The sequence below is a fragment of the Heterodontus francisci genome, chromosome 20 (assembly GCF_036365525.1).
Source record: "Heterodontus francisci isolate sHetFra1 chromosome 20, sHetFra1.hap1, whole genome shotgun sequence".
NCBI classification, from domain to species: Eukaryota; Metazoa; Chordata; class Chondrichthyes; order Heterodontiformes; family Heterodontidae; genus Heterodontus; species Heterodontus francisci.
Window position 1 is genome coordinate 66860375 of NC_090390.1, and position 26805 is coordinate 66887179.

The following is a 26805-nucleotide window of genomic DNA, read 5'->3' on the forward strand; positions in this document are numbered from 1 at the left end:
GATCTTACTAGGGCCTGATGGTATCTACCCTAGAATACTGAGGGATGCAAGGGAAGAAATTGCTGGGGCCTTGACAGAAATCTTTGCATCCTCATTGGCTACAGGTGAGGTCCCAGAGGACTGGAGAATAGCCGATGTTGTGCTTTTGTTTAAGAAGGGTGATAAGGATAATCCAGGAAATTATAGGCCGGTTAGCCTTACGTCAGTGGTAGGGAAACTATTAGAGAGGATTCTTTGGGACAGGATTTACTCCCATTTGGAAACAAACAAACTTATTAGCGAGAGACAGCATGGTTTTGTGAAGGGGAGGTCGTGTCTTACTAATTTGATTGAGTTTTTTGAGGAAGTGACGAAGATGATTGATGAAGGAAGGGCAGTGGATGTTATCTATATGGACTTTAGTAAAGCCTTTGACAAGGTCCCTCATGGCAGACTGGTGCAAAAGGTGAAGTCACACGGGATCAGAGATGAGCTGGCAAGATGGATACAGAACTGGCTCGGTCATAGAAGACAGAGGGTAGCAGTGGATGGATGTTTTTCTGAATGGAGGGATGTGACTAGTGGTGTTCCGCAGGGATCAGTGCCGGGACCTTTGCTGTTTGTAGTATATATAAATGATTTGGAGGAAAATGTAGCTGGTCTGATTAGTAAGTTTGCGGATGACACAAAGGTTGGTGGAGTTGCGGATAATGATGAGGATTGTCAGAGGACACAGCAGGATATAGATCGGTTGGAGATTTGGGCGGAGAAATGGCAGATGGAGTTTAATCCGGACAAATGTGAGGTAATGCATTTTGGAAGGTCTAATGCAGGTGGGAGGTATACAGTAAATGGCAGAACCCTTAGGAGTATTGACAGGCAGAGAGATCTGGGCGTACAGGTCCACAGGTCACTGAAAGTGGCAATGCAGGTGGATAAGGTAGTCAAGATGGCATACGGCATACTTGCCTTCATCAGTCGGGGCATAGAGTATAAAAATTGGCAAGTCATGTTGCAGCTGTACAGAACCTTAGTTAGGCCAAACTTGGAATATTGCATCCAATTCTGGTCGCCACACTACCAGAAGGCTTTGGAGAGGGTACAGAGGAGGTTTACCAGGATGTTGCCTGGTCTGGAGGGCATTAGCTATGAGGAGAGGTTGGAAAAACTCGGATTGTTTTCACTGGAACGACGGAGGTGGAGGGGCGACATGATAGAGGTTTACAAAGTTATGAGCGGCATGGACAGAGTGGATAGTCAGACGCTTTTTCCCAGGGTGGAAGAGTCAGTTACTAGGGGACATAGGTTTAAGGTGCGAGGGGCAAAGTTTAGAGGGGATGTGTGAGGCAAGTTTTTTACACAGGGTGGTGAGTGCCTGGGACGTGCTGCCAGGGTAGCTGGTGGAAGCAGATATGATAGCGACGTTTAAGAGACATCTTGACAAATATATGAATAGGAAGGGAATAGAGGGATATGGGCCCCAGAAGTGCAGAAGGTGTTAGTTTAGGCAGGCATCAAGATCGGCGCAGGCTTGGAGGGCCGAATGGCCTGTTCCTGTGCTGTACTGTTCTTTGTACTTCTCCTGGCCTCACAAAAATAACATCAAACGTATATTGGTTGGGTATCTTCTCTATCACCCTTTGAAATGATCAAGTAACGCATGAGAAGAAAGTGTTACACCACGGAACGTTTACACTATACAACAGACATTTAATACTATAAAAATATAGGGTGGAAATTTCCTCGGACTTGTTCTCCTTCTACTACCATAACTTCTCTAGAAGTGCAGCAGCAACCCAGTTTATGCATAAATGGGATCAGTGCTGTACGTTGAACGAGCTGACAGCTTTGGAACAGGAGAAGTTCTGAGGAAATTTCACAGCTATTGCTTTTTTTTTAGAATTAGAATTAGAACATTACAGCGCAGTACAGGCCCTTCGGCCCTCGATGTTGCTTTCTTTTTCACTCCAAAAATGAACTAAGATTGCTAACTTTTCATACTGTAGGTGATTACTGATAGAAGTTTTTGATTGCCGGTGTCATTTGTTTTCTGTGACAAGATTTATTTTAATACAAATTTAATGTTTTACATTAAATGCAAATAATAATGTTACAATTATATTGATGGTGCAGTTTTTTAATTTTTCCATTCCTTGAATTTCATCCTTCTTTCTCCCGTTATAGCTATCCCCAGGCTATACTGGTCTTCGTGCTATGACTGTGGCCAGGTAACTCTCACTAGGATCTCTGCAAACACGGCTCTTTGCTATGTGAGAATTATCAGAAGAGGTCTTTTTTATTTTGCCTTGTAGGAAGATGCCGATGCTCGGCAGGGAACTCCCCAAAGGAATATAAACTAAAATTGGGAGTTCAACAGATTGAGAAAGAAGGAATTGAACCTATGCCCACTTAGTTTATTAGTATTCTAATGTGCTGTGTCTGGTACAATGGTTGTTTTTTGGTAATTATGATATTGTGGAATTACAGTAATTCAAGAATTTTCCAAGAAATGTTGTATTACACATTTGTGGTTTCAACCATTTCCTTGTAAATTTATCACAAATGCCACTATTTTGATCAGCACGAGCTTTATACATCACAACATATACAGCCTGTCTGTTAGCTCAAGTGCCATTACAGTGTCAAATCTTTCTGAAATGTTTTGATGAAGACATTGATGATGATGAGGCTGTGAGAAAGGTAATGTGATAGTGCCATCTTGTGGCCACAGAATAATACATTAAAAGTAACAGCCCTAATTAAATCTTGGAAGTTCTGTTTAACAGTTAAATACATCATGTGGGTGGATCTTTGATTCATCGAATGTTGGACTCCAAAACTACATCTGCGAAACATTTTAACTAATGCAGTTCAATATTCACAGAGTCTCTTAATTCAAATAGGCTCATAATAATTTATTATTTATACTTCCTTACACATGTATGCACCTATTGTGTATTTTATTTTACCCTAATGGATTCATGGGGCTGAATTTTCGTTATGGGGTTAGAAAACCTGAAAGGGTACTATTTTTAAATGGAAATAAGTTAATTGGCTGGGGTGTGAGTCCAACACCCAATTGGAGGCACCGGAAGCATCCTGGAGGCAGGAACAGGACACTGAGGGCAATCTTAAAAGGAAAGCGCAGCCTTGACTGGGTTAGCTGGTGCCTTCAGTGATGCAGCACCAGGAAGATCAGAAGGTCTCTGTTGGCATGGGATGGGTCCACAGGCGGCATCGCATTTCTCTGATGCCTCGCTGGAGATACTAATTGATGCAGTATCAGAGAGAAGCGGGCCGTCCTCCCTGGCCTCAGGAAGGAGAAATCTGCCCAGTGAGACCAAGGGCATGGATGGAGGTGGCTGCAGAGATCAGCAGCCGGAAACCCATAAAAACGACCTTGGTCCAGTGCAGACAAAGGATCAATGACCTCTTGCAGTCTGGTACGGTGAGTGACCAGCAGCATCCTGTTCATTGGGCACCAACTCTCTTGAGCGCAAGAATGCACATAAACTGACCTCACAAAATGTCCATAGTTCTCCCTCACATTGTCAGAGTAAGTGAACGGTTGCAACACTGAGACACAGTCACCTCACACATGGGGCGGCATTCAAATGGGGACGTCACTCAGGGGAACATCAGCCCGTGTGTATGTCATGCTGGAAGAGATGAGGGAGGGCAGCCTACTCATGAAATTTCTCTTCTCATCCTGCAGGACAGATTGCCAGAATGGGAGGTGGAGTGGCCCAGCTCCATATGCTGACAACAGCGGAGGAGGTGGCATTGGAGATCACCAGGGTGCCTTTGAGGCATTCGGTTGGGAATGGGGAGATGGGAGGCCATGAGCACCAGGGTCATTGGATAGCTGTTTCTTGAGGTGAAGGGCATGGAGAAGACTCCTGCCCAATGCGTCCAGTAGATCTGAGACCACTGTCACATGTGGGGTTGGTTGTGCTGGGGACTTGTTGAGTAGGTGCAGTTTTTATTACCAATATCTTGTGTTCCCCACAAGGCCAGTTGCAAAGCTGCACCAAAGTGGACATGATGTACCGTCGCCGACATGCTTGCTGGGTTTTGGGTGGGGGGGGGTGGTGGTGGGGTGGGGGGGGTGGAGTCCACAGAACCAGCACTGTCACATCATACTTTGGCACCTTCCACCAGCACAGAGACACTCACCTTAGTTGGGCCACAGACGAGCGTAGAAAAAGGAGTACTGGGTGAACCTCAAAGCACTTGTAAACTGGAGGAGGAGGAGGGCGAGGCATAGTCAGCTGTGGGTAGTCCCTGCTCGGCGAAAATGCTGGGCCATGGAATGCACAGACAAGGACGGCCTTCTTCGAGAACCAGAGGCAGATAAGTTCCTGTTGGTCAGAGTTCCCTGAGGCTTTGAGCCAGGGGCAAGCAATGGAGGAGTCCTTGCGGTGCATGCGCTCTGTCATGACTCAGGGATTTGATCACATGAACTCCTCCATTGAGAGATCGGGCAAACTCTAGGAGAGCCAAATGCAGCACCACTCTGAGAGGGTGCAGAAGCAGCATGCTGATATGCACAGAAGGAGTAAAACACTAGCATTGCTCCGTGTCGCTGATGGCACTGTGATGCTTGGAGTGGATGCCAACTGCATTCCAGTTGGTGCTGCTTCCAGCATCCACGCATACCAGGAAAGGGCTGAGATGACCCTAGCGGCAGACGAAGGGGCACCCCTCAGGGGGCACCGGTGTCACACTTTGGCCCCTAACCCCTCCGACTCAGGAGCCATAAATGTACCAGGGCCCTGTGACAGAAGCAGCCCCTGCCACAACGCAGGCATAGCAGCCCCCACTGGCACCTCCAAGATGAGGACGGAAAACACAGACATATCAGCCAGTGGCAGAGAGTGGGGAGTAGTCTGCCTACACCTCATTCTCTGCCACAGGGAGAGGAAAGTGCCACGGCATTGAATTCACTTAATGGGTCACCTGGGTGTTATTGTCTACATCTGTCTGTTATAATTTCTTTATTTCATCAATCTGGCATGTGTGTTCTTGATGTCTCATTTCAAAAGGGGGACGTCGCTTTGTGGGGCAGATGGCGGGGACATGGGGCCCTCAGAATTTTATGTGCCCATGCCTTGTGTTGATGAATGGAGGAACCCTCCAGCTGCATGCTCATGGCTGCCAATGTGACCTTGCAGTTAAGGGCTCGAGCGGTGAAATAGCTCTGTATGCTGGAAGGTGAGTTGTGGCGTCCTCATCTGCAAGGGCTCGGGAGATCAGGTGAAGCGCTGCTGAATCAACGTGGCCCTTGCTGCCATCCTAGCTTGCAGCTCACCTTGAGGTCTGGGAAGGCCTGGAAAACCGCCACCTCTGGAGCTATCCTCTTCTCCTCCCAGTCCTCCTCTGAGGTGGAGTGGCATTCCAGACCTCCTCCTCATCTATCTCCAGGCATCTTTCCAGTGTCATGTTGTGCGGAGTGCAGCAGACGACCATGATACGGGAGATTCTGGCTGGCTTGTCAAGGCAATGGAGGTGTATCTTCAAGCCGTCAATGGTCTGGTCAGTGCAGGTCCGTGTTAGGAGATGACTCTGGTTGCATCGCCTGTACACGTCCATGTCTAGGTTTTGAACGGGAGTCAGGGACCACCTCCTTAGAAGATAACCATTATTCCCCAGCAGCCACCCACAGAGTCTGGATGGGGGCCTGTAGAGGTGCGGCACCTGGGACTCTCGCAAGATGAAGAAGTCATGACAGCTGCCCGGAACCAGATGCAGACCTGCAAGATTCACTTCCTGTGGTCATAGACCAGCTGCACATTCAATGAGTAGTAGCCCTTTCTGTTCAGGAATCTAACTGGCTGGTCTATTGGTGCCTTCATGGCAATTGGGTGGAATTGATGACTCCCTGGTCCTGAGGCAATCCATCAGTGGTGGCAAAGCCCAATGCCCTCTCTGCCGAGGCTGGCCCATCTGTGTCAAACTGGATGTAGCTCCCACTCTCCTGATCTGTCACCTGCCTGATCTCGTGATCAGCTGACAATTGCGAGATGCCACCCAGGTCTGCAGCTGATCCCTGGAACAAGACGGCACAGTGGTGCAGTGGTTAGCACTGCAGCCTCACAGCTCCAGTGACCCGGGTTCAATTCTGGGTACTGCCTGTGTGGAGTTTGCAAGTTCTCCCTGTGTCTGCGTGGGTTTCCTCCGGATGCTCTGGTTTCCTCCCACATGCCAAAGACTTGCAGGTTGATAGGTAAATTGGCCATTATAAATTGTCCCTAGTATAGGTAGGTGGTAGGGGAATATAGGGACAGGTGGGGATGTGGTAGGGATATAGGATTAGTATAAATGGGTGGTTGATGGTCGGCACAGACTCGGTGGGCCGAAGGGCCTGTTTCAGTGCTGTATCTCTAAATAAATAAAAAATAAAAGACAGTTGCATAGAAATTCAGAGGGGCAGTGACCTTGCTGACTGCAGGTAAGTAACTGCCGTGGGGGCCACGATGCCTTAGGTCATTGTGGATCAGAGCACACAGGTCCAAGACTATCTGCCTGGTAAAGCGCAGCCTCCTACAGTACTGGTGCTCTGTCATTTGCAGGTAGCTGACCCTTGGGTGGTAAACCCGATGTCTTGGGTAGCGCCTTCTTCCCCTCGCAGTCCCCTGCTGTGCTCCTCTGGTCTCCTGCTGTCCAGGAAGTTGCATCTGTTGCAGCTCATCCTGGCTGCTCTGTCCAATGTCAGAGCAGCTTGTTCCCATAAAGCCTCCTTCAGCTGGGCTTTGTGCGATTACCAGACCTTCTCCTGCCAACCCCAGGTGCCCAAGTGATGCCTGTGGCCTCACATCTCCGGATTCCTGCTATTGACCACTGATAAAAGCAAGTCTTACAGCTCCGGCAATTACCTCTCTGTGGCACTTTTGGAGCAGCTGAGCTTTATTTTGTGCCACTGCATTATCTTACTCAGCCCTTCCCATAACCCTCATGGCCCCCCACAGTGTTTATGACTTGTACATCCTGCCGTGTTCCAGACACGGCATTCTCCATGTTCCCTTCCTTTAAAAATTGAAAACTACTGCTGACATGCCTGTTAATGAGCTCATCAATGAGCTCAACAGGCACTTAATTGGAGGCTTGTGGGGTTGCCATTACCTCCATCCTGGCATCCCTTTAAAAATGGCTTTGCATTCTGGAAGTAGTGGGACCCAATACCGATCTCCAAGAACGTGATCTTTAAATCATGCACATACCCGCTTCCTCCCCGGGCAGGCTTTAAAAATCAAGCCTATGAAACTTTTACCAAGTGCATATATAATTCGGACTGTATCCATTCTAATGCCATTACAAGAGCAGTACCAATTGTGGAAGATTTCATCCAAATCACAAGGTACATTTTGGCATACCATTTATTGATTTGAGTATATCAGGGTATAAAGCACCAAGATCACATAATTACCATAGGGGTTCAGTGTCTGAGTGGGGCTTCAGATCTGTGAACTGAGCTGTCTAACATCATGTTGAGATTGCTGCTCTTAAACTAAATCTTGTAGAATTCTTTGAGGACATAACAAACATGGTAGATGGGGGAAATGCAGTGGGTGTTGTATACATGGATTTTACAAGGTCCTTCTCCAAGGCCTTTGACAAGATACTATGGGATGTTTACCAGAGAAGATTAAAGGCTATGGAATTAGGGTGAGTATTAGAAACAGGGTTAAAAATTCATGAAAACAGATTTGTATCTCATTTCTCCCATTTTTCAGTGCAAATTGGGTTCCAAACTTATCAATACCAGGCCATGATTTAGACCAGCAGACTCAACTTATTGATTTGTGTGCCCTAGTCATCCCAGGCCTGCTTAATATAAGTGTTTGTTATTAATGGGTCCTTTGTCTATAGTCAGAGCCTTTGTGAAATTATGTTGCTAGGTTGCCCCTAATTGACTCAATCTTGTTACAGGAGAATTTGGTGCACAATGCCTGTGAAAGGCAGGGCACTAGAATGCATCCCCAACATTAAGCATTTCATGCCCTATGATACAAAGGCCATCGAGCTCATTGGGAGACACTTAACTCTTGCCATGGGGGATGGTGAGGTTGAGGGCCTATTTCCAGCACCAGATTAGTAACTGAACCCCTACACTGTCACTCTAGAATCCCTGTGAAGCATCAACAAAACACAAGCTTTCACCCACTTCTCTGTCTCAGTTTCAAGGGGATAATGCTCACCTTTTCTTATCTATTTTCCTCTTTCCTAAAGACAATAGGGAGCACAGAGCAAGGAAGATGATAAAGAGGAAGAGGCACACCTATCTCCGAATGACTATGATGTTGAGGTGGATGGTGATGAAAAGGGAAGCAAACAAGATGAAGTTGGACTCGAGCTCATTCATGAATTCCTGCAGGGTATACTGCTCCATGTTCCTCTACCTTTATCTGTGTCAACTCACCTTCTGTCATCCTCTGGATTACTTGATTCTTCATTCCTACTCAGATACTGTCATCCAGAAGAAATTAGATAGTATCAGTGTGGATGTGTAATTGCCTGATTTATGGAGCTCAACGGAGCCAGAGGAGTGGGAGTGGGAGTGGGTGAGATGTGCCACCTTTCCAGTGGCGGCCACGGAGAAGGAGAGGCCGTGGAACCCAGAACTCATTTGTCATTGCCTGGAGAATGTTCGAGAAACAACTCACCTATATGCAGGTTCTGAGGTTAGTCCCTTATATGCGGCAACTGCCAACTCTTGAGTCTACCATTCTCATTTGCAGAAACAGCAGAAAAGTTTAGTTCTTCATTGCAAGCACCAATAGTGTTTATGACAGTTTCATTGTAATCTACAGTAAATCCCCACCTAATAAGCAGTCAGAGACCAGTCTGGGTCTTCCTCTCCATAGAAGTGCAGACTGCAGCTCTGGTGGCAATATGGAAGAGAACAAACAGAAAACTGAATATTGGCTTCAGTACCTTGATGACTGTGATATATGCTGCTGCCTCTCATGGCTTTCAGGATCTGATAACTACCATTAAACTAGCCATGCTGCTGATCAATGGGAACACAGATCCATGGCCCAGTGAATAACAATGGTTGAAATTGACTTTCCTGATGTTGCAGTCTCTCAGGACAGCAGCACTTGCTAGGCGTCTGGCATTCTCCCACAAAGCACCATGACAATGGAATATGGGATGCATCACTAGGCTCCTTAGGAACAAGTTCCAGAGATGCAGCTAGCAGTTGTTCCCTGCCAGGGCCCTGATTCTTTTGTAGCACATGAGCTGTAGCACACAATCAATTCTCATGATATTGGACTTCAGATTGAATGCAATGGAAGCACTAGAATAGGTGGAAGGTGCATAGGTGCATGTATAGGCATCCAGGGGAAGCACAGTTTTAGGAAAGATTAAGTTGGCTTCTGCTTACTTTGGAATTTATTGTAATGTGCTTTATTATTCAGAGTTTAGAGTCATGCAGGAAAGGGCGCACTTATTTGGTGCTTACTTATTCAAGTAGGTAATAAGTTTTGGCACAGTTATGTAGGGGCAAAGAGATCTGATGTGTCACTTTGTAAGTTGGATACTGGAATGAAGGAATATTCCTTTGTTTGTAAGTTGGTGATAAGTGGAGTGGGGTGTGCATGGGGGAAGGAGGTAAGGCTCTGGTAGATTGTTAGAAGAGAAGACTTTAATGATGGCCTGTGCACTGATTCCCCTTGCAGCGAATGCTACCCAACTCTCCTTTGCCCTGTCCTGTGTTGCTGTTATTCCTTCTCCATGGTAATGGCATTCAAGGCTATGCCCATAGAGAAAGACACACCTGCTCCTGAAAATCCCTCACTGTGGGTGTGGTGGGCAGATGGTGAAAATCTCCTGGTGGTTGCACCCTTTCAGAATCAGTGAGAAGCAAGATGTGGGCAGAATGCCCAAAATATTTGCTTCAAAAATGGTTCACAGCTGCAGTTAAAGCTACCGAAACTCTTCACACTCTTCTGGCTCAAAAACTCCTCACTACTCACACTACTGCCTGTCTCGGCTACTCAGAGTGCTTTGAAACTGTAAGAATGCTGCAGTGCCCCCATTATATATTTAAATTAGATCACCTAGGACAATGCATGCAGAATTCAGGAAGGACCAAAAAGCATGAGGGAATTTGGAATGGATTTTCGGGTGGAAATTGATGTAATGAGTCCCATTTTTTTGCTCAAAAAACTACTGTGCTGTAAATGGCATGGAAACTCTCCCCTATAGTGTTAACAAGAGACATTTGATTGTTGCAATACCTCAATGTCATTGTGCCATCAAAATTGCAGTAAGCTTGCCTGAGTTTTTTTTAACCTTTTAAAGATTTTTATTGGCCATCCGATGAAGGGTCACTGACCCGAAACGTTAACTCTGCTTCTCTTTTCACAGATGCTGCCAGACCTGCTGAGAGGTTCCAGCATTTCTTGTTTTTATTACACATTTATCAGTGATTGCTTACATTTATTATTAGATGTTAATACAACTTCCACAGTAATATTGTGCCAAAAATGTTATTAATAATGAAAAGATAATTATGAGGTTTAAGTTTAAAAGGGGTAAACAGATGTATTAATTTTAATTATTGGTTTATTCAGATCTGAAAATCTAGGTTTTGTTTTCATTTCACGACTGAAAAATACAAGAGTAAGTCAGGAAGTAAAAAACAAACGTTTTATTATTTAATCATGAATATACACAAAAATGATCCCTTTCCAATTGGCTTTTCCAAAATGCAAGACATCAGCATGAACCATTATATATAGTATGTTTACTGACAGTGATGTTTGTGTGTGTGATATATATATTTCTTACAAATACATAAATAGAATTTTTGAAAACTTAGAATATTTGCCAGAGTAGTCATTAATTCATATTTACACAATATTCAGATTTTTTTCTGGTACTGGTATAAACTCCCCTTAAGTGTATTATAAAATACAGACATTACTTCTGATGGGTCATTTTTACAAATTATGGGCCATTGAATGAATGCCGATTGTAATTGATTGAGTCTACATTGACATAATCACTTTTTTGCATGCTTCCTCTTGGAGATGGTACCTTTTTAGGTGGTCTGGGAGGAGCACCTTTTGTCTGTTTTGGTACAGCATAGTCATCTGCAGAAGGATTGTATGGATATTCATAACCTAGGGAGTCATTCTGTCTGCCTTGCACTTTCCATGCTTCACTTAATTCTTTTGCATCCTCATAAAGTAAAGAATCATCATTAATTTCATATATGTGTTCATTCTTCTTGTGATCTGTTTTTTGATGAAATACGTTTGTGCATTCTGGCCTATTGGATCCACTGTACACAGTATCATAAAGAGATTCAGGATGCTCAGTCATCACAATAGAAGGAATACTCTTTTCAAAAAAAAAAATGTCATTGTTATGTGAATGTATTTTGCTGGGAAACCTAAAAAAAGGCTCATTGATTTTGTGTGGTAGGGTATCCCCTCTGTCAGATGTAAAGCTACTTTGCTGTCTTCCTGTTTGTCTTGGTATGGATTTACTACTGTTTGGTGGTTCCAGAGGGAGTGTCAGATGAACCCCTCCTGGACCTCTTTCTGAATATAGTGTAGCCCTATTCTCAACTGTGTCTGCTGATAATTTAGAATTTACTTCACCATGTGATGCAAATAGAGGAGATGATGGAAAACTGTACTGAAACTTGACTGGTGATTTACTTAGTGGACTACGTGCCTGATTATCTGGGGAAGTGTCATAACACAAACGATGCATACCTTCAGAAACATCTGATATGGAGGATACCTTTTTGGATAGTTGAGATTTATGTTCAGCAGCATGCTCTTTGTGAGGCTTTGTACTACCTGGATATGGCTTATAAGGAACAGAATCTACAGGGAAAAAATTGGAACTTTCTAAAGGATCAGAATTGCACTGTTCCTCTTCATTGTTGGTCTTTTGCGTCATTACAGCAGCATTTACAGACATAAAAATCTGTTTCCCTTGGTTAGTTTCGAATTCAAACTTGCCTGGACCAGATTTGCACCTTCTTCCAGATTCAATTGAAAACATTCTCTGAAAAATGTAAACATTACTACACATAAAATCATTGTATAAACATTATAGTATTAATTCTGCAGTACTATTCTGCCAGCGGGTTCACACTGTAGCCCCAATTTTCTGATCACGCCCAGCATGGCTCCCTACTGGGAGTATGCGATTGTGAAATAATACTTTACATTTTGCCTGCAAAAACAACAAAATATACCTTTCAGTTTTCATAGCATTATTGGCCCAGAAAGGTGTAGGGTGCATTCCCTGTGTGAGAATGGTGAGGCCCTCTGCTCCACAGAGATTGAGCTTTGACCCTCATAATAATGGAACTAGTGCAGCATCAGAGGTCAACAGTAAAGAGTAGTGAAAATTCTGGCGACTGCTAGTGTCACCATGGCCCTCACTTAAGTGGGTTCAGGGATCTGGTTGGTCCAGGGAATACGGAACTGAAGATTGTGGATCTGAGAATTGAGGGGCCAAGGAGTGGAGAAATAGGGGCTGACAGTACAGGGGTCGGGGCCAGTGAGCGGTATGCGTTGGAGCCAGGAGCACCTGCAATCGATTTCTTTAATGTGGCGTCAAGTTCCACATTAAGGTAACTTACTTACATTCTTGGTTGGGTCCAACAGGAAATCCCTTGACTTTGTTTCCCTAGAGTGCGCTGGCACTGGTTGCCTCTGTACAAACCAACCTTGGAGCGATCTCAAACAGGCATTAGGTCTTTTGCGTATGTAAATAAGGAGCCTGATGCTTGCTTCAAGCATGGGTAAAGAATGCTTATTTTGCTCTTACCCAATATAGTGGGTGACATGGTATGTGCGCTTGCTTCCTCCTACCATATTGGCACTGCTCAGACCAATTTCCTCCCTGCATCACCTCTCTCACACTGGTGGGCTCCCTCTTGATGACAGGAATTCCCTAATGTATTCCCCAATGTGCATACGGACTAAGCCCTCACTCAGGAAAATCTTTCTGCCCAGTTTAACAGGGGATGAATGAGATGGATTAGTGGAAATTTGACCAAGATCCATATTCACATGCCCTTCCACCTGGTGGAAAACAGTAGGACACCAAATTCTGAATGATAATCTCAACATACTAAACTGAGATGGCATAATATTCAATGAGTACTACTGAACAATGACATGACTGACAGTTATTTATTTGATAAAAATATTGCTGAAAATAGAGACATTATGTCGAAGCTTTTCATCTTGCACTCATCAGGACAAACCGCAAGAATACCAATGTAAGGGAAATAACAAAATTATACTGTATGAGAAGAGAATGCTGATTGGTTGGCAAGTTACCTCTAATTGGTAGAGGCATTGCCATGGAGAATGCACCAGTTAATGGTGACTGACAGTTAACTGCCAAGCTTTGTTTGAAATTTAAAACAGGCAGCTTGACTCTGTTTGGTCAAGGCATGAAGGGCCTAAGGCCATCATTTTCGGCCCCGAAAAGTCCCCTGTCTACCTCAAATTACTCTGGAAGGGTAATGTATCCCAAAGGTTTGAGCATCAGGTGAAGCTAGCTGTTTCATGCTGCTACTGTGCAGTAGCAACACATGTGGTGTAGGATGCTGCCGTCAAGCCAAAAAGACATCCTGCCAATCACACAAATGGTAATGTGATATATGAATTTCAATGCCAGTGTGATGCTAGGTATATAGGCTGTACATCCCAAAGACTGGCAGATCATATCAAACAACCTGTCCCTTCTGTTCGCAACGTGATTCGGTAATTGGACAACATTTGCTAAATAATCCTCAGTGTGCTAAGAATTATGTTGACAATGAATTTAAGATTGTCAGTAGGGCTTGCAGTATGGCACATTTGCACGTACTGGAAGCTACATATATTAATACACCGGCCCTGTTCTTTGCAGACAGAAATAATATGTACAAGCATTGTGCCTCTTTCAGCGAAACAAAGTACGTGACAGCTATTCGTTGGTTCATTCCTCAGGGAAATGCCTTGACCATCAGAGTCAAGCTGTCTGGTTTAAATTTCAAACAAAGCTTGGCAGTTAACTGTCAGTCACCATTAACTGGTGCATTCTCCATGGCAACACCTCTACCAATCAGCACTCTCTTCTCATACAGTATAAATGTGTTGTTTTCCCTTACATTGGTATTCTTGCAGATTGTCCTGATGAGTGTAAGACGAAAAGCTTTGACAGAATGCGCTGAATTTTACCCTCGGCAGACGGGAGCTGTCCACTGACTGAGAAGTCGGTGGCGAACCCGCCTCCGCTTGGCCTGGGGATCCAGACCACATTTTATGGTCCCTAGGCCTTTAATTGGTCTGAGGTAGGACTCCTATGTTCCACCTCACTGAGGCAGGAAGTCCTGCCTAATGGAGCTGCCAGCCAATCAGCAGGCCGGCAGCTCTCTGTCCCAGCAGTGCCACCAAGAGCGGTGGCCACTGCTGGGACTGCAACCCAGCTGAAGACAGACAGTGCCGGGGATCCCCGGAGAACTGGTAAGTATTTGGGGCCTCGACGGGGGCAATCGGTTGGGGCCTGGCGAGGCAAGGGTGGTCAATTGGGGGGACGGGGGCTGTGTTGGGTGTTGGAGGTAGAAGGGCATCGAGGCGGCCCTCTGTCTGGCACAGAGTGCTTGATCATGAGGGCCCCCTCCCCAGACGACAGAAAGCCACCTGCTTTTGTCAGGCGGCTCTTCTTGGGCCTGGGCCACCTGACCGGCCAAGGGTAAAATCCCCGTGATGGTGGGCGAAGGCCTTAAGTGAGCGTTAACTGGCCACTTAAGGGCTTTGATTGCCCTGCGGTGGGAGGGTAGTTTTTCACCACAGCCGCCCTGCGTAATGTGGAGGTGGGAGCTTCTCTTTGGGGAGGGGGGGGGGGGCGTAAAATTCAGCCCAATGTCTCTATTTTCAGCAATACTCAAGTTCTACCAAACGACTATTTCATAAAAGTTGTACATAACAATTTAACATACCGGACACACAATAAAGAACTGGAACGGGAATAAGCTAGTACAAAGGGCAGATGGAATTTAATAGAGAGATACAGCACTGAAACAGGCCCTTCGGCCCACCGAGTCTTTGCCGACCATTTTATACTCATCCTACATTAATCCCATATTCCTTACCACATCCCCTCAATTCTCCTACCACCTACCTACACTAGGAGCAATTTACAATGGCCAATTTACCTATCAACCTGCAATCTTTGGCTGTGGGAGGAAACCAGAACACCCAGCAGAAACCCACGCAGTCACAGGGAGAACTTGCAAATTCCACACAGGCAGTACCCAGAACCTAACCTAGGTCACTGGAGCTGTGAGGCTGCAGTGCTAATCACTGTGCTACTCCAAAGGTGAGGTGATGCATTTTAGTAGAAGAGATAGGGATAGGCTATATCGACTAAATGGCACTGTTCAAAAAAGCGTACAGGAACAGAGGGACCTGGAAGTTCATGTGCATAGCTCTTTGAAGGTGGCAGGATATATTGTGAGAATAGTTAGCAAAGCATATGGGAACTTGGGTTTCATAAATAGAGATAGTGAGTACAAAAGCAGGGAAGTTATACTGAAACTTCATAAAGATCTGGTTAGGCCACAACTAGAGTTTTATGCCCAGTTCTGGTCAATACACTTTAGGAAGGATGTGAGGGTCCTTGAGAGGGCGCAGAGGAGATTTACCAGAATGGTTCCGGGGATAAGAGATTTTAGCTCCAAGGTCAGGTTGGAGAACCTGAGGTTGTTCTCCCTGGAGTAAAGGAAATTGCAGAGAGATTTGATAGAGTTGTACAAGATCATGACAGGCTTATATATGGTCAACAAAGAAAAGCTGTTTCCATTAGCTAGCTCAAGTACAAGGACTGGGGAGACAGATTTAAGGTTCTGGGCAAGAGATAGAGGGGGAATGTGAGGTAGAACTTTTTTACGCAGTGAGTGGTAATGACCTGGAACCCGCTGTCTACAAGGGTGATGGAAGTGGAGATAATGATTTCAAAAGGAAATTGGATTGGCACTTGAGGGAAATAAACTTGCAGGGCCACAGGGATAAAGCAGGGGAATGCACTGATGGCTCTACAGAAACCCGGCATGGGCTGAATGGATCGAATGGCCTCCTTCTGTGCTGTAGTGACTCCTATATAAATATGAGCTTGTAATTTAAAAATAAATGAAGGGTACCTTGTCACCGCCAAATCTTCTTAGAAACATATAAGGCCATTCATATACTACATGCTCAGGACTGATAGATTTTAAAATCAGTGCATCTTTGTCTGCCTTGAGAAGATACATTCCACTGAGTTCACATCTCTCTGAAGCATCTGTTCTTCTTATTGAGACTTTATACTCATTTACTGAAAATGAAAAAAGTAAAATCAATAATTTCATCAATTTTATGGGTCGAGTGAAAATGCAACATTGACCATTGCCAGTGCTTTGTAAAGATACTCCCCCTTGTCTCCCCTCATATTCCCTTTTCTCTTCTCCCATCCTGAAAGCGGTGATTCATGCAGGAGCAGAAGTAGCAGACTGAGGGCCAAAAGGAGGCCTGTTAACAGAGGAGGAGACTGTCTTCTCTAGCAGCTGCACAAACATGGGACCCAGATCTCTGTGATGCTGCATTCAAAACAGAAATACTTTCAGAGCATTCTGCACCATGTTAACAAGTGTGTGGAGTCTACATTCCAATCGTATAAGGTGCTGGTGTCCTTGTATTGGATGTTAGCGCCAGGGCCATCATCTATACAATCCCTTACAGCTGGTGCCTTGTTACAAGTCTTAGGACGTGGACAGCAGAGAGAGAACCTAATTCGCACTGTTCCATTCACTCATGACCCATGCTGGACGGCCTACACTGGCTCCCGGTTAAGCAACGACTGGAATTTAAAATTCTCATACTTGCCTTCAGATCCCTCCATGGCTTTGCCCCCTCCCTATCTCTAATCTCTTTCAGCTCGGCAACCCTCCTAAATATCTCTGTTCCTCCAATTCTGGCCTCTTGAACACACCGGATTTTAATCACTTTACTATTGACAGCTGTGCCTTAAGCTGCCAAGGCCCTAAGCTGTGGAACTGATGTTATGAATGATTCAGCAGAGGATGGCAGACAAGTACTTTTTCTCTTAAATTAAGTTGAAAATCAACTAAAATAGCCATCTGCCTTACATCATTGAAGATAACCACAATAGCTAATTGTTCCTTGATAAAATCCACATTCATACTTGAATTTATTCACTTGTTCTGTTGAATATTGTTTTTACTAACTTCATTACATTGTCGTTTTTTTTTTATTGGCACTTTCATTAGGGAGTAAAAATTCCCATCCATAAGTCAATCTTAAAGCATTGCCTGTTTACATTTTGTCAATTTATAATTTATTTTTCCTGGTTTATCTTTTCTGCAAGACTATGCTATCCTCTCTTTTCTTGTTTCTTCCTTTGGTTACTCATTCCCTCCACCGCCAGTATATGGTAGTTGCAGTATGTACCATCTACCAGATATACTACAGCAATTCACCAAAGCTTCATCAACTGCACCTCCCAAGCCTGCAACCTCTACCACCTAAAAGGAAAGGGCAGCAGACACACGGGAACACCACCTTCAAATTCCCCTCCAAGTCGTACAACATTGTGACTTGAAAATATATTGTCATTTCTTCTTCATCATTGGGTCAAAATCTTGGAATTTCCTACCTAACAGTACTATGGGAATACCTTCACCATATGGACTGCAACGGTTTTAGAAATATAAAAAAAAATCACTGCAACAAGATTACCTCTGTAGCACTCAGAAGGAAAACACTGGAACTGAAGAATGTGATTATTTTCAAGCAAAAGACTCAGGTCATAGTGATTGATGCATATACAGAGGGAGAGGAGACCACTACTAGGTGCTCTCACTCCTGGCAACAACCTAAGGATGCCAGGGGCTGTGTTTGAAGCCAGTGGCTGTAAGCAGGGAAACTGGGTGACTTACCTGGAGCCATTTTCCCTTAGGCATTGACACACTTACATGTGGTGGGCAGTGAGGGGCAGCCAACGGTTTACCCAATTAGGGAGGGAGGTGGAAACTGAGGTCAGGACAAAGATATGAGGGTAGGCCTCATTGGCCAATTTTCCTTCATTTTCTGTGCTACCTAGCCAAATCTAGGGCAGGATCATTGAGGAGAATCCAGTCCTTATTCTTGGCATCATTTTGTAAGCTTGTTTACCACCAAAGCCAAAATAAAATTTAAATTTCTGGGCACAACTATCAATCTGCTAAAACACAGCTTTTTTTTTTACCAACTTTAATTGTGACAGCTGTGGCTCAGTTTTGCACCTCTGAGTCAGAAGGTGTGGGTTCACATCCCACTCCAGAAACTTGAGCACAAAATCTCGGCTAGCTGCACTGTCAGTGGTGTGGATCTTTGGGTGAATAATTAAACTGAGGCCCCATCTGCCCTCTATGTAAGAGATCCCATCACACTATTTTGAAGAAGAGCAGGAGAGTTCTTCCCACTACCCAGGCCAATATTCTCCCTCAACCAATGTCACTAAGAAACATCTCATTACTGTTTGTGGAACTTGACCGTGCACAAGTTGGCTGCTGTGTTTCTTACATTACAATACTGACCACTCTTTGAAAGTACTTCATTGGTTGTAAAGTGCTTTAAGACATCTTGAAAGGCGTTATATAAATTCAAGTTATTTCTTTCTTAATTACAATTGTAACAGAGAATCATTCTTATCTCTAAAGACAAATTCATTTAGTCTCTTTTAGAATTATGTGATGCGGCTGTAGTTGTTTACTTTCTGTATTCTGAGTTTATAAATCTATAGAAGAAAGAGAACCCTCAAGAATAGATAAAAATAACTGATTAAGTTAACTATAAGCTTTTACAATTACAATTGAAGATCTTATAACGTCATTAAGAGCAACAATTTTGTATGTATATCTGTTGCTGCTGCATTGACCTCAATGGAAAATAACATCAAGTGTCTATAACAGGAGGAAGGAAGAGGTAATGAAAGAAACAGTACTATGTGTAACAATAAATGCTGTTTTAAAATAGCATGCAATAGTGGTAGTTTGTAATTTCCATTAAAAATTGCATTGCTTGAAACATCTTTAGATTACAACTAGAAGTGGAAGGCTTTGAGGTTTTTTATTTCCATTGTTACTTTGGACATGGTAACATTCTGGTTGACCTAATTGTATTGGTACGATATATTTTCTATAATAGATAAGGAATTGTATTTTTTCACATTAGAAAATGTGTTATTGGATATATTTTCTATTCTCAAATATACTTGTGTCTGAGAGCATATTATATCTCTCAGCACTAAATAGATTAATAATCTAAGAGGTTAAAGAGTCACTGCTTTTACTGACTTCATTATTATAGGAATCTAAAAACACCATTATAACTTAGATCTGGAGTTAAACAAAGGTAATTACATAGGCATGAGGACAGATTTGGCCCTAGTGGACTGGGCAGGAAGATTAAAAGGTAGGACAGTTGATGAGCAGTGGCAGATGTTTAAGGAGATATTCAATTCCCCCCAACTAAAATATATTCCAGAGGGAAAAAAGATTATTTAGATTTTTTAGATTTAGATTTAGAGATACACCACTGAAACAGGCCCTTCGGCCCACCGAGTCTGTGCCGACCATTAACCACCCATTTATACTAATCCTACACTAATCCCATATTCTTACCACATCCTCACCTGTCCCTATATTCCCCTACCACCTACCTATACTAGGGGCAATTTATAATGGCCAATTTACCTAACAACTTGCAAGTCTTTTTGGCTGTGGGAGGAAACCGGAGCACCTGGAGGAAACCCACGCAGACACAGGGAGAACTTGCAAACTCCACACAGGCAGTACCCAGAATTGAACCCGGGTCGCTGGAGCTGTGAGGCTGCGGTGCTAACCATGCGCCACTGTGCCGCCCTATGAGGCAGAAAAAACAAGCAAGGAAGTTCAGGATAACAGAAAGACAAAAACTAAGGCATACCATATTGCAAAGGCCAGTGGCAGGCTGGAAGATTGGGAAACTTTTAAAGGTCAACAAAGGGTTACTAAAAAAGTAATAAAAAGAGCAAAGGTAAATTATGAAAGAAAACTAGCGCAAAATATAAAAACGGATAGCAAAAGCTTCTGTAAGTATATAAAAGGGAAGAGAGTAGCTAAAGTGTATGATGGTCCCTTGGAGGATGAGACTGGGGAGTTAAAAGAGGGGAACACAGAAATGGCGGAGACACTAAATCAGTATTTTGCCTCAGTTTTCACTGTGGAGGACACCAGTACCATCCCAATAGTAACAGGTAATGCAGAGGTTATAGAAAGGGAGGAACTTAGAACAATCATCATCACTAGGGAAAAAATACTGAGCAAACTATTGGTATTGAAGGCAGACAAGTCCCCAGGGACTGATCTGGGGATCATCCTGGGGTCTTAAAGGAAGTGGCAGCAGAGGCAGTGGATCCATTGGTTATAATATTCCAAAATTCCCTGGATGCGGGAAAGGTTCCAGTGGATTGGAAAAAAGCTATTATAATGCCCTAATTCAAAAAGGGAGGGAGGCAGAAAGTAGGAAACTATAGACCAGTTAGTTAAACTGTTGTTGGGAAGTTGTTAGAATCCATTATTAAGGAAGTAACAATAGGACATTTAGAAAGTCAAAACGCAATCCATCAGTGTCAGCATAATTTTATGAAGGGTAAATCATGTTTGACTAATTTGCTAGAGTTCTTCGAAGATGCAACAAGCAAAATGAATAATGGGGTTCCTGTAGATGTAGTATATCTGGACTTCCAGAAGGCATTTGATAAGGTGCCGCGCAAAAGGTTAATACACAAGGTAAGATCACATGGGGTTAGGGGCAATTTATTAGCTTGGATAGAGGATTGGCTAACCAACAGAAAACAGAGAGTCGGGATAAATGGGTCTTTTTCTGGTTGGCAAGATATAACTAGTGGGGTGCCACAGGGTTCAGTCCTCGGGCCTCAGCTATTTACAATCTATGTTAATGACTTGGATGCAGGGATAGAAGGTACTATAGCCAAATTTGCAGATTACACTAAAATAGGTGGGATAGCAAGTTGCAATAAAGAAATAAGAAATTTACAAATGGATATGGATAGGTTAGATGAACGGACCAAAATTAGGCAGATGGAGTTTAACATGGATAAGTGTGAGGTTATCCATTTTGGTCGGAAGAATAGAAAGGCAAACTATTATCTAAATGGAGGGAAACTTCAGAGTACTTCGGTGGAGAAGGATCTGGGTGTCCTCGTGCATGAATCGCAGAAAACTAGTATGCAGGTACAGCAGGTAATAAGGAAGGCAAATGGAATTTTGGCATTTATTGCTAAAGGAATAGAGTATAAAAGTAGGGAAGTGTTACTGCAACTGTCAAGGCACTAGTGAGACCGCACCTGGAGTATTGCGTACAGTTTTGGTCCCCTTACTCGAGGAGGGGTGTAGTTGCATTGGAGGCAGTTCAGAGGAGGTTCATTAGATTGATTCCAGAGATGAGGGGTTTGTCTTTTGAAGAGAGATTGTGCAGTTTAGGCCTTTACTGTCTAGAATTTAGAAGACTGAGATGAGATCTAATTGAGGTATATAAGATGATTAAGGGGATTGACAAAGTAGATGTAGAAAGGATGTTTCCTCTGGTGGGGCAATCTAGAACGAGAGGTCATAGTTTTAGGATAAGGGGTAGAAAATTTAAAACAGAGTTGAGGAGAAATTACTTCTCTCAAAGGGTTGTGAGTCTGTGGAATTCATTACCCCAGAGTGCAGTGGATGCTGGGACATTGAGTAAATTTAAGGAGGAGATAGACAGATTTTTAATTAGTAATGGGTTGAAGGGTTATGGAGAATGGACAGGAAAGTGGAGTTGAGGCTGAGATGAGATCAGCCATGATCGTATTGAATGGCGGAGTAGGCTCGAGAGGCTGAACTGCCTACTCCTGCTCCTAGTTCTTATGTTCTTATGTTCTTAATATTAAGATAATAGAGAAGCCAGATTAACTATCTTGGGACCTGTATTCTTTGTAGATTATAAAACAAGCAGACCAGACTGCACTCTGAATATAATTTTTGTTGTGAGTATAAATGAAGAGCCACCAGTTATGGAAAAGTTGTTTGTAATGTTTGGGCCAAATTCTGGGTACCTGTACCGGAGGAGTAGTGAACCAGAAATACATGAGAACTTTAACATCGGCTCTGAGCTCTAGTAGTGCCACAACAATTTTCCTAATGTGATCCCTGAAGGTCCCCATAGTGCTGAGCTGAGGGAGGCATTCACATGCAAATCTGTTATTGTCACAATTCTGATATGATTATGACCCATGACCCGATTTCTTGATCCAGTGTAATTTGTAGATCATGGACAAGCTGCCCCCAGTATGAGGTAATGAGTCATTGTGTAAACTGGAACCACTTTAAAACTGCGAAAGAGCCTTATGTTGGGAATGAAGGCAATATGTTAATGCTTTGTCCTGCTAACTTTGGCTGTTGGCAGGAGACCAATACAAATTGTAGAATGTGGTATCTATAATAAAAGAAAGAGAAGCAAGAAATTCTGTTGGAAGCTAGGCTGGTGAGACATAAGAGTCAGGGAGCACCCAACTTGGAGGTACCCAGGTGAATGGATTTATAGACCCTGGTGGAATTCCTAGGCATGAAAATATGCTCCTTTCATTGTATCCCTAACATTCCAGGCAGAGAGAGGAGAAATAACTGTGGAAGTATAGCCATCTGGATAGAAAGCACTGTCATTAATGGGCTGTTTCAACGGACCCCTTCTCAATTGTCGCTATGCCACTGTGCCCATAGCTCTGATGGTTTTCCAACTCCACAACAGGTTTAGCATTGAGTCAAATAACTATTCCTCTTTTGTTTGAGGTACCTCTCTGTCAGCCTGTCCCTATGAGGATGGCATAGTCCAGCAACCTGTGCATTCAACAATAACAACTTACGTATATATATTGCCTTTAATATAGTAAAATGCTAACACGTTACAGAAGCGTTATTTGAAACCAAGCCACATATGGAGCTATTAGGTCGGGTAACTTGGTCAAAAAGGTAGGTTTCAAAGGAGCGTCTTAAAAGGGGAGAGAGCTAGAGAAGCCGAGGGGTTTAGGGAAGGAACACAAGCATTTCTGGCAGCAGAGAAAAAACAATGACTGGAGAAAAATACAAGATGACCAATGAAAATTTTGTTTAAAAAAATCCTTAAACAGGAAGGAAATTCAAGGGACTGTACTTTACGAATGAAAAAATATTTCCTGAAAGAATGCAAATTTAAATGTCATATCATTCCACTTGCCATTTTGGTGATAAATAGGTAAAAATGTCATCCAGTGATGACACACAATGTAAACACAAAACCTCTACTTTGGCTTTACAGTATGTATAAGGTAGTTTCAGTTTATTTGCAAACGAAAATGTCTTTCTGACAGCCAATTGTGTGACTGGAATATTGCTGACAAAAAAAGTTTCCTAAACTGCTTTAACATTTTCAGAATGTCAAAAGCAGACCAATAAGTTTGAAACATTGTCTTGCATTATATTCTAACTAAAATAAGAACTATTAAGGCAACACACCAATGTTCCAATGACCATCATGTTAATGTGGCTACAGCAAAAAGTGGGTCAAATATTTTTTTTTAAATTTTTAGATGGGATGTGAGTGCCGCTAGCTAGACCAGCATTTGTTGTCCATCCTTAATTGCCCTTGAGAAGGTGGTGGTGAGCCACCTTCTTGAACAGCTGCGTCTGGTGTAGGTACACCCACAGTGTTGTTAGGACAGAGTTCCAGGTTTTTGACCCAGCGACAGTGAAGGATAGGCGATATAGTTCCAAGTCAGGATGGGGTGTGGCTTGCAGGTGGTGTTCTCCTGCATCTGCTGCCCTTGTCCTTCTAGGTGGTAGAGGTCACGGGTTTGGAAGGTGCTGTTGAAGGAGCCTTGGCGAGTTGCTGCAGTGCATCTGGTAGATGATACATACTGCTTCAACTCTGTGTCTGTGGTTGTGGAAGTGAATGTTGAAGGTGGTGGATGGGATGCCAAACAAGTGAGCTCCTTTGTCCAAGATGGTGTTGAGCTTCTTGAGTGTTGTTGGAGCTACACCCATCCAGGCAAGTGGAGAGCATTCCATCACACTCCTGATTTGTGCCTTGTAGATGGTAGACAGGAATTGGGTGAGTCAGGAGGTGAGTTACTCGCTGCAGAATTCCCAGCCTCTGCCCTGCTCTTGTAGCCATAGCATTTATGTGGCTGGTCCAGTTCAGTTTCTGGTCAATGATGACCCCCAGGATGTTGATAGTGGGGATTCAGTGATGGTAATGCCATTGAACCTCAAGGGGAGATGGTTAGATTCTCTCTTGTTTGCTCTGGGGACATGGGTTCGAATCCCACCATGGCAGATAGTGGAATTTGAATTCAATTAATAAATCTGGAATTAAAAGCGAGTCTAGTGGATACCATGAAATCATTGTTGATTGTAAAAATTCACCTGGTTCCTTAATGTCCCTATATCTGTAGTACAGTGAATGGTGACATTGAATAGCTCTGGTATCATGTCAAATTCACAGTACGAGTCAATAATGGCTGTTAGATGAGTTGATCTGACTATTTTACCAGTGTCAATTGGACTCATCTATGGTTCCTAATAAAAGACAGATAGAATGAATCTTCCTTATCTTCAGGGGGCATGGATGGCCAATGGCCAAAACAGACAGAACAAAAGTAGAATTTTGCCCTGTTAGGCTGATAAAATTTTTTACACATTCATTGCTAACCTACCTTTAGATGATATTGGTCTGTTGAAAAATAGCAGCAGTGAGCTCTCTGTCAGGTATGCTGTTTCAGAATTAATTTGATCTGTGGCTGTTAGCTTTTAGATTAGATTAGATTAGAGATACAGCACTGAAACAGGCCCTTCGGCCCACCGAGTCAGTGCCGAACATCAACCACCCATTTATACTAATCCTACACTAATCCCATATTCCTACCAAACATCCCCACCTGTCCCTATATTTCCCTACCACCTACCTACACTAGTGACAATTTATAATGGCCAATTTACCTATCAACCTGCAAGTCTTTTGGCTTGTGGGAGGAAACCGGAGCACCCGGAGAAAACCCACGCAGACACAGGGAGAACTTGCAAACTCCACACAGGCAGTACCTGGAATCGAACCCGGCTCCCTGGAGCTGTGAGGCTGCGGTGCTAACCACTGCGCCACTGTGCCACCCAAATGGTGTAATGCCAATGAGGCCCAGGAGTTAAAATTGCTCTGGGTCTCATGCTGCTGAGTTTGGGAGGGGACAATAGTGTTGGCCTTGCCCTACTCGCCCAAATCCCACTCTAGTTTAAAAATTGGGGTTTATAACTTTACAAATGTTTTCAAAAGAGATAGCTCATAAGCAGTACTTTCTCATATATCATAAATTATGAAGCATAACTTCAAATCATTGTATTGCACTACAAATGTATAAATATATGAAAAAATTAAGTCATTGAAAATATATCATTTTAAGTTAACCCACTGAGTGAGAAACTGTTAGGAATCAGATCAGCCATCTCTTTCTACACCCTTCCCAATTTTACTTTGAAGTTTGAAAGTAAAATCAGGCAAGGTGCAAAATGGACAGCGATTCTGATCCCCTCAGTTTTCCACTGTTAGGGTTAGTTTAGAATTGCCCCTTTGTGTTACATGGTATAAACTAAATATCAGAAAGAGGGAATCAGGGAATTCCTGGGATTTTGGAAAGACATTGCATAGAATATTTTAGACTATTTTTTAAACTTCACCTCCGCAGAAGGAGCGGATTGGTGATTAAAAAGTGTTAGTTTCTTTCATTAAGTTGCAAATTTTCATTGTGTTTTAGATTCATAGATATAAATTCCAGGGTTTTTAGTTCACATTTTTACTATTTTTATATCTCAGTCTTTTAGAGGTCAGTTTCTTAGAGTTTTATAGATCAGTGTCGCAGTGTTTTAAATGTCAGTGTCTTAGATTTTTACAGAAGGCAACAATGTTGAGACTGAGTGTTAAGAAGATGGAAGCTCGTAATTAAGGGGAAAGTGGCAGTAAGTATACAGAATACAGCTCAGTAACAGGAAGTAGAGAGTGCTGGTAGCGGATGGATGTTATTCAGACTGGGAGGTATTTTCCAGTGGTTTTCTCCAATGGTAGGCTTTGGGTCCATTTTTCTTAGTCATTCATGGGATGTGGGAGTCACTGGAAAGGCCAGCATTTATTACCCATCCCTAATTGCCCTGAAGGTGGTGGTGAGTCACCTTCTTGAATACTACTGAGTGGCTTTCTAGACCATTTCAGATGGCAGTTAAGAGGCAACCTGTTACGATCCCATTTGGGAACATTCACTTTTAAAAAAGAGTAAGTCGAATTTCCAGTTATTATGCTCTAACTGACAAAGTGATGAAGGCAATTCCATAAATTATTTTAAATGGGATTTGGACAGGTACTTGAGGATAAGGAACTTAGAGTTATGGATAAAAAGCAGGTGTAAGGGACTAAGCACAACTGCTCTTTCAAATAGCCAACATAGGCATGATGGGCCAAATAGCTCCTTCTGTATAATTTCTATGAGGAGTAACAATTTTAATTTCCTGTATTAAGCTATAAAAGGTGGAGTACTGCAAAAACTTTCCATCATTTGTTTGAATATTTGATTCTTTTTGATCGAAACAAAAGACTAAGAAATTTAAAATATTTTGTTTAATATTTTATTCATAGTAAACCATTCAAACAATTATCAAAATGTCAACCACGTATTTAGAGACTATATTCTAGTCTCCACTTGCTGGGGCTG

General features: G+C 43.2%; 1 protein-coding gene across 1 annotated transcript in view; it reads right to left on the minus strand.

Annotated features, from left to right (window-relative positions):
- Positions 1-10658: 10658 nt before the first annotated feature.
- The window catches only part of LOC137380705 (docking protein 1-like), a 31526-nt gene continuing 15379 nt past the window's right edge, over positions 10659-26805 (minus strand). The window contains exons 4-5 of the mRNA XM_068052972.1: positions 16148-16320; positions 10659-12009 (exon numbers count right to left, since the gene is read on the minus strand). Of these exons, the coding sequence (XP_067909073.1) occupies positions 10936-12009; positions 16148-16320 (1247 nt within the window). The 3' untranslated portion in view covers positions 10659-10935. The remainder of the gene's footprint in view (positions 12010-16147; positions 16321-26805) is intronic.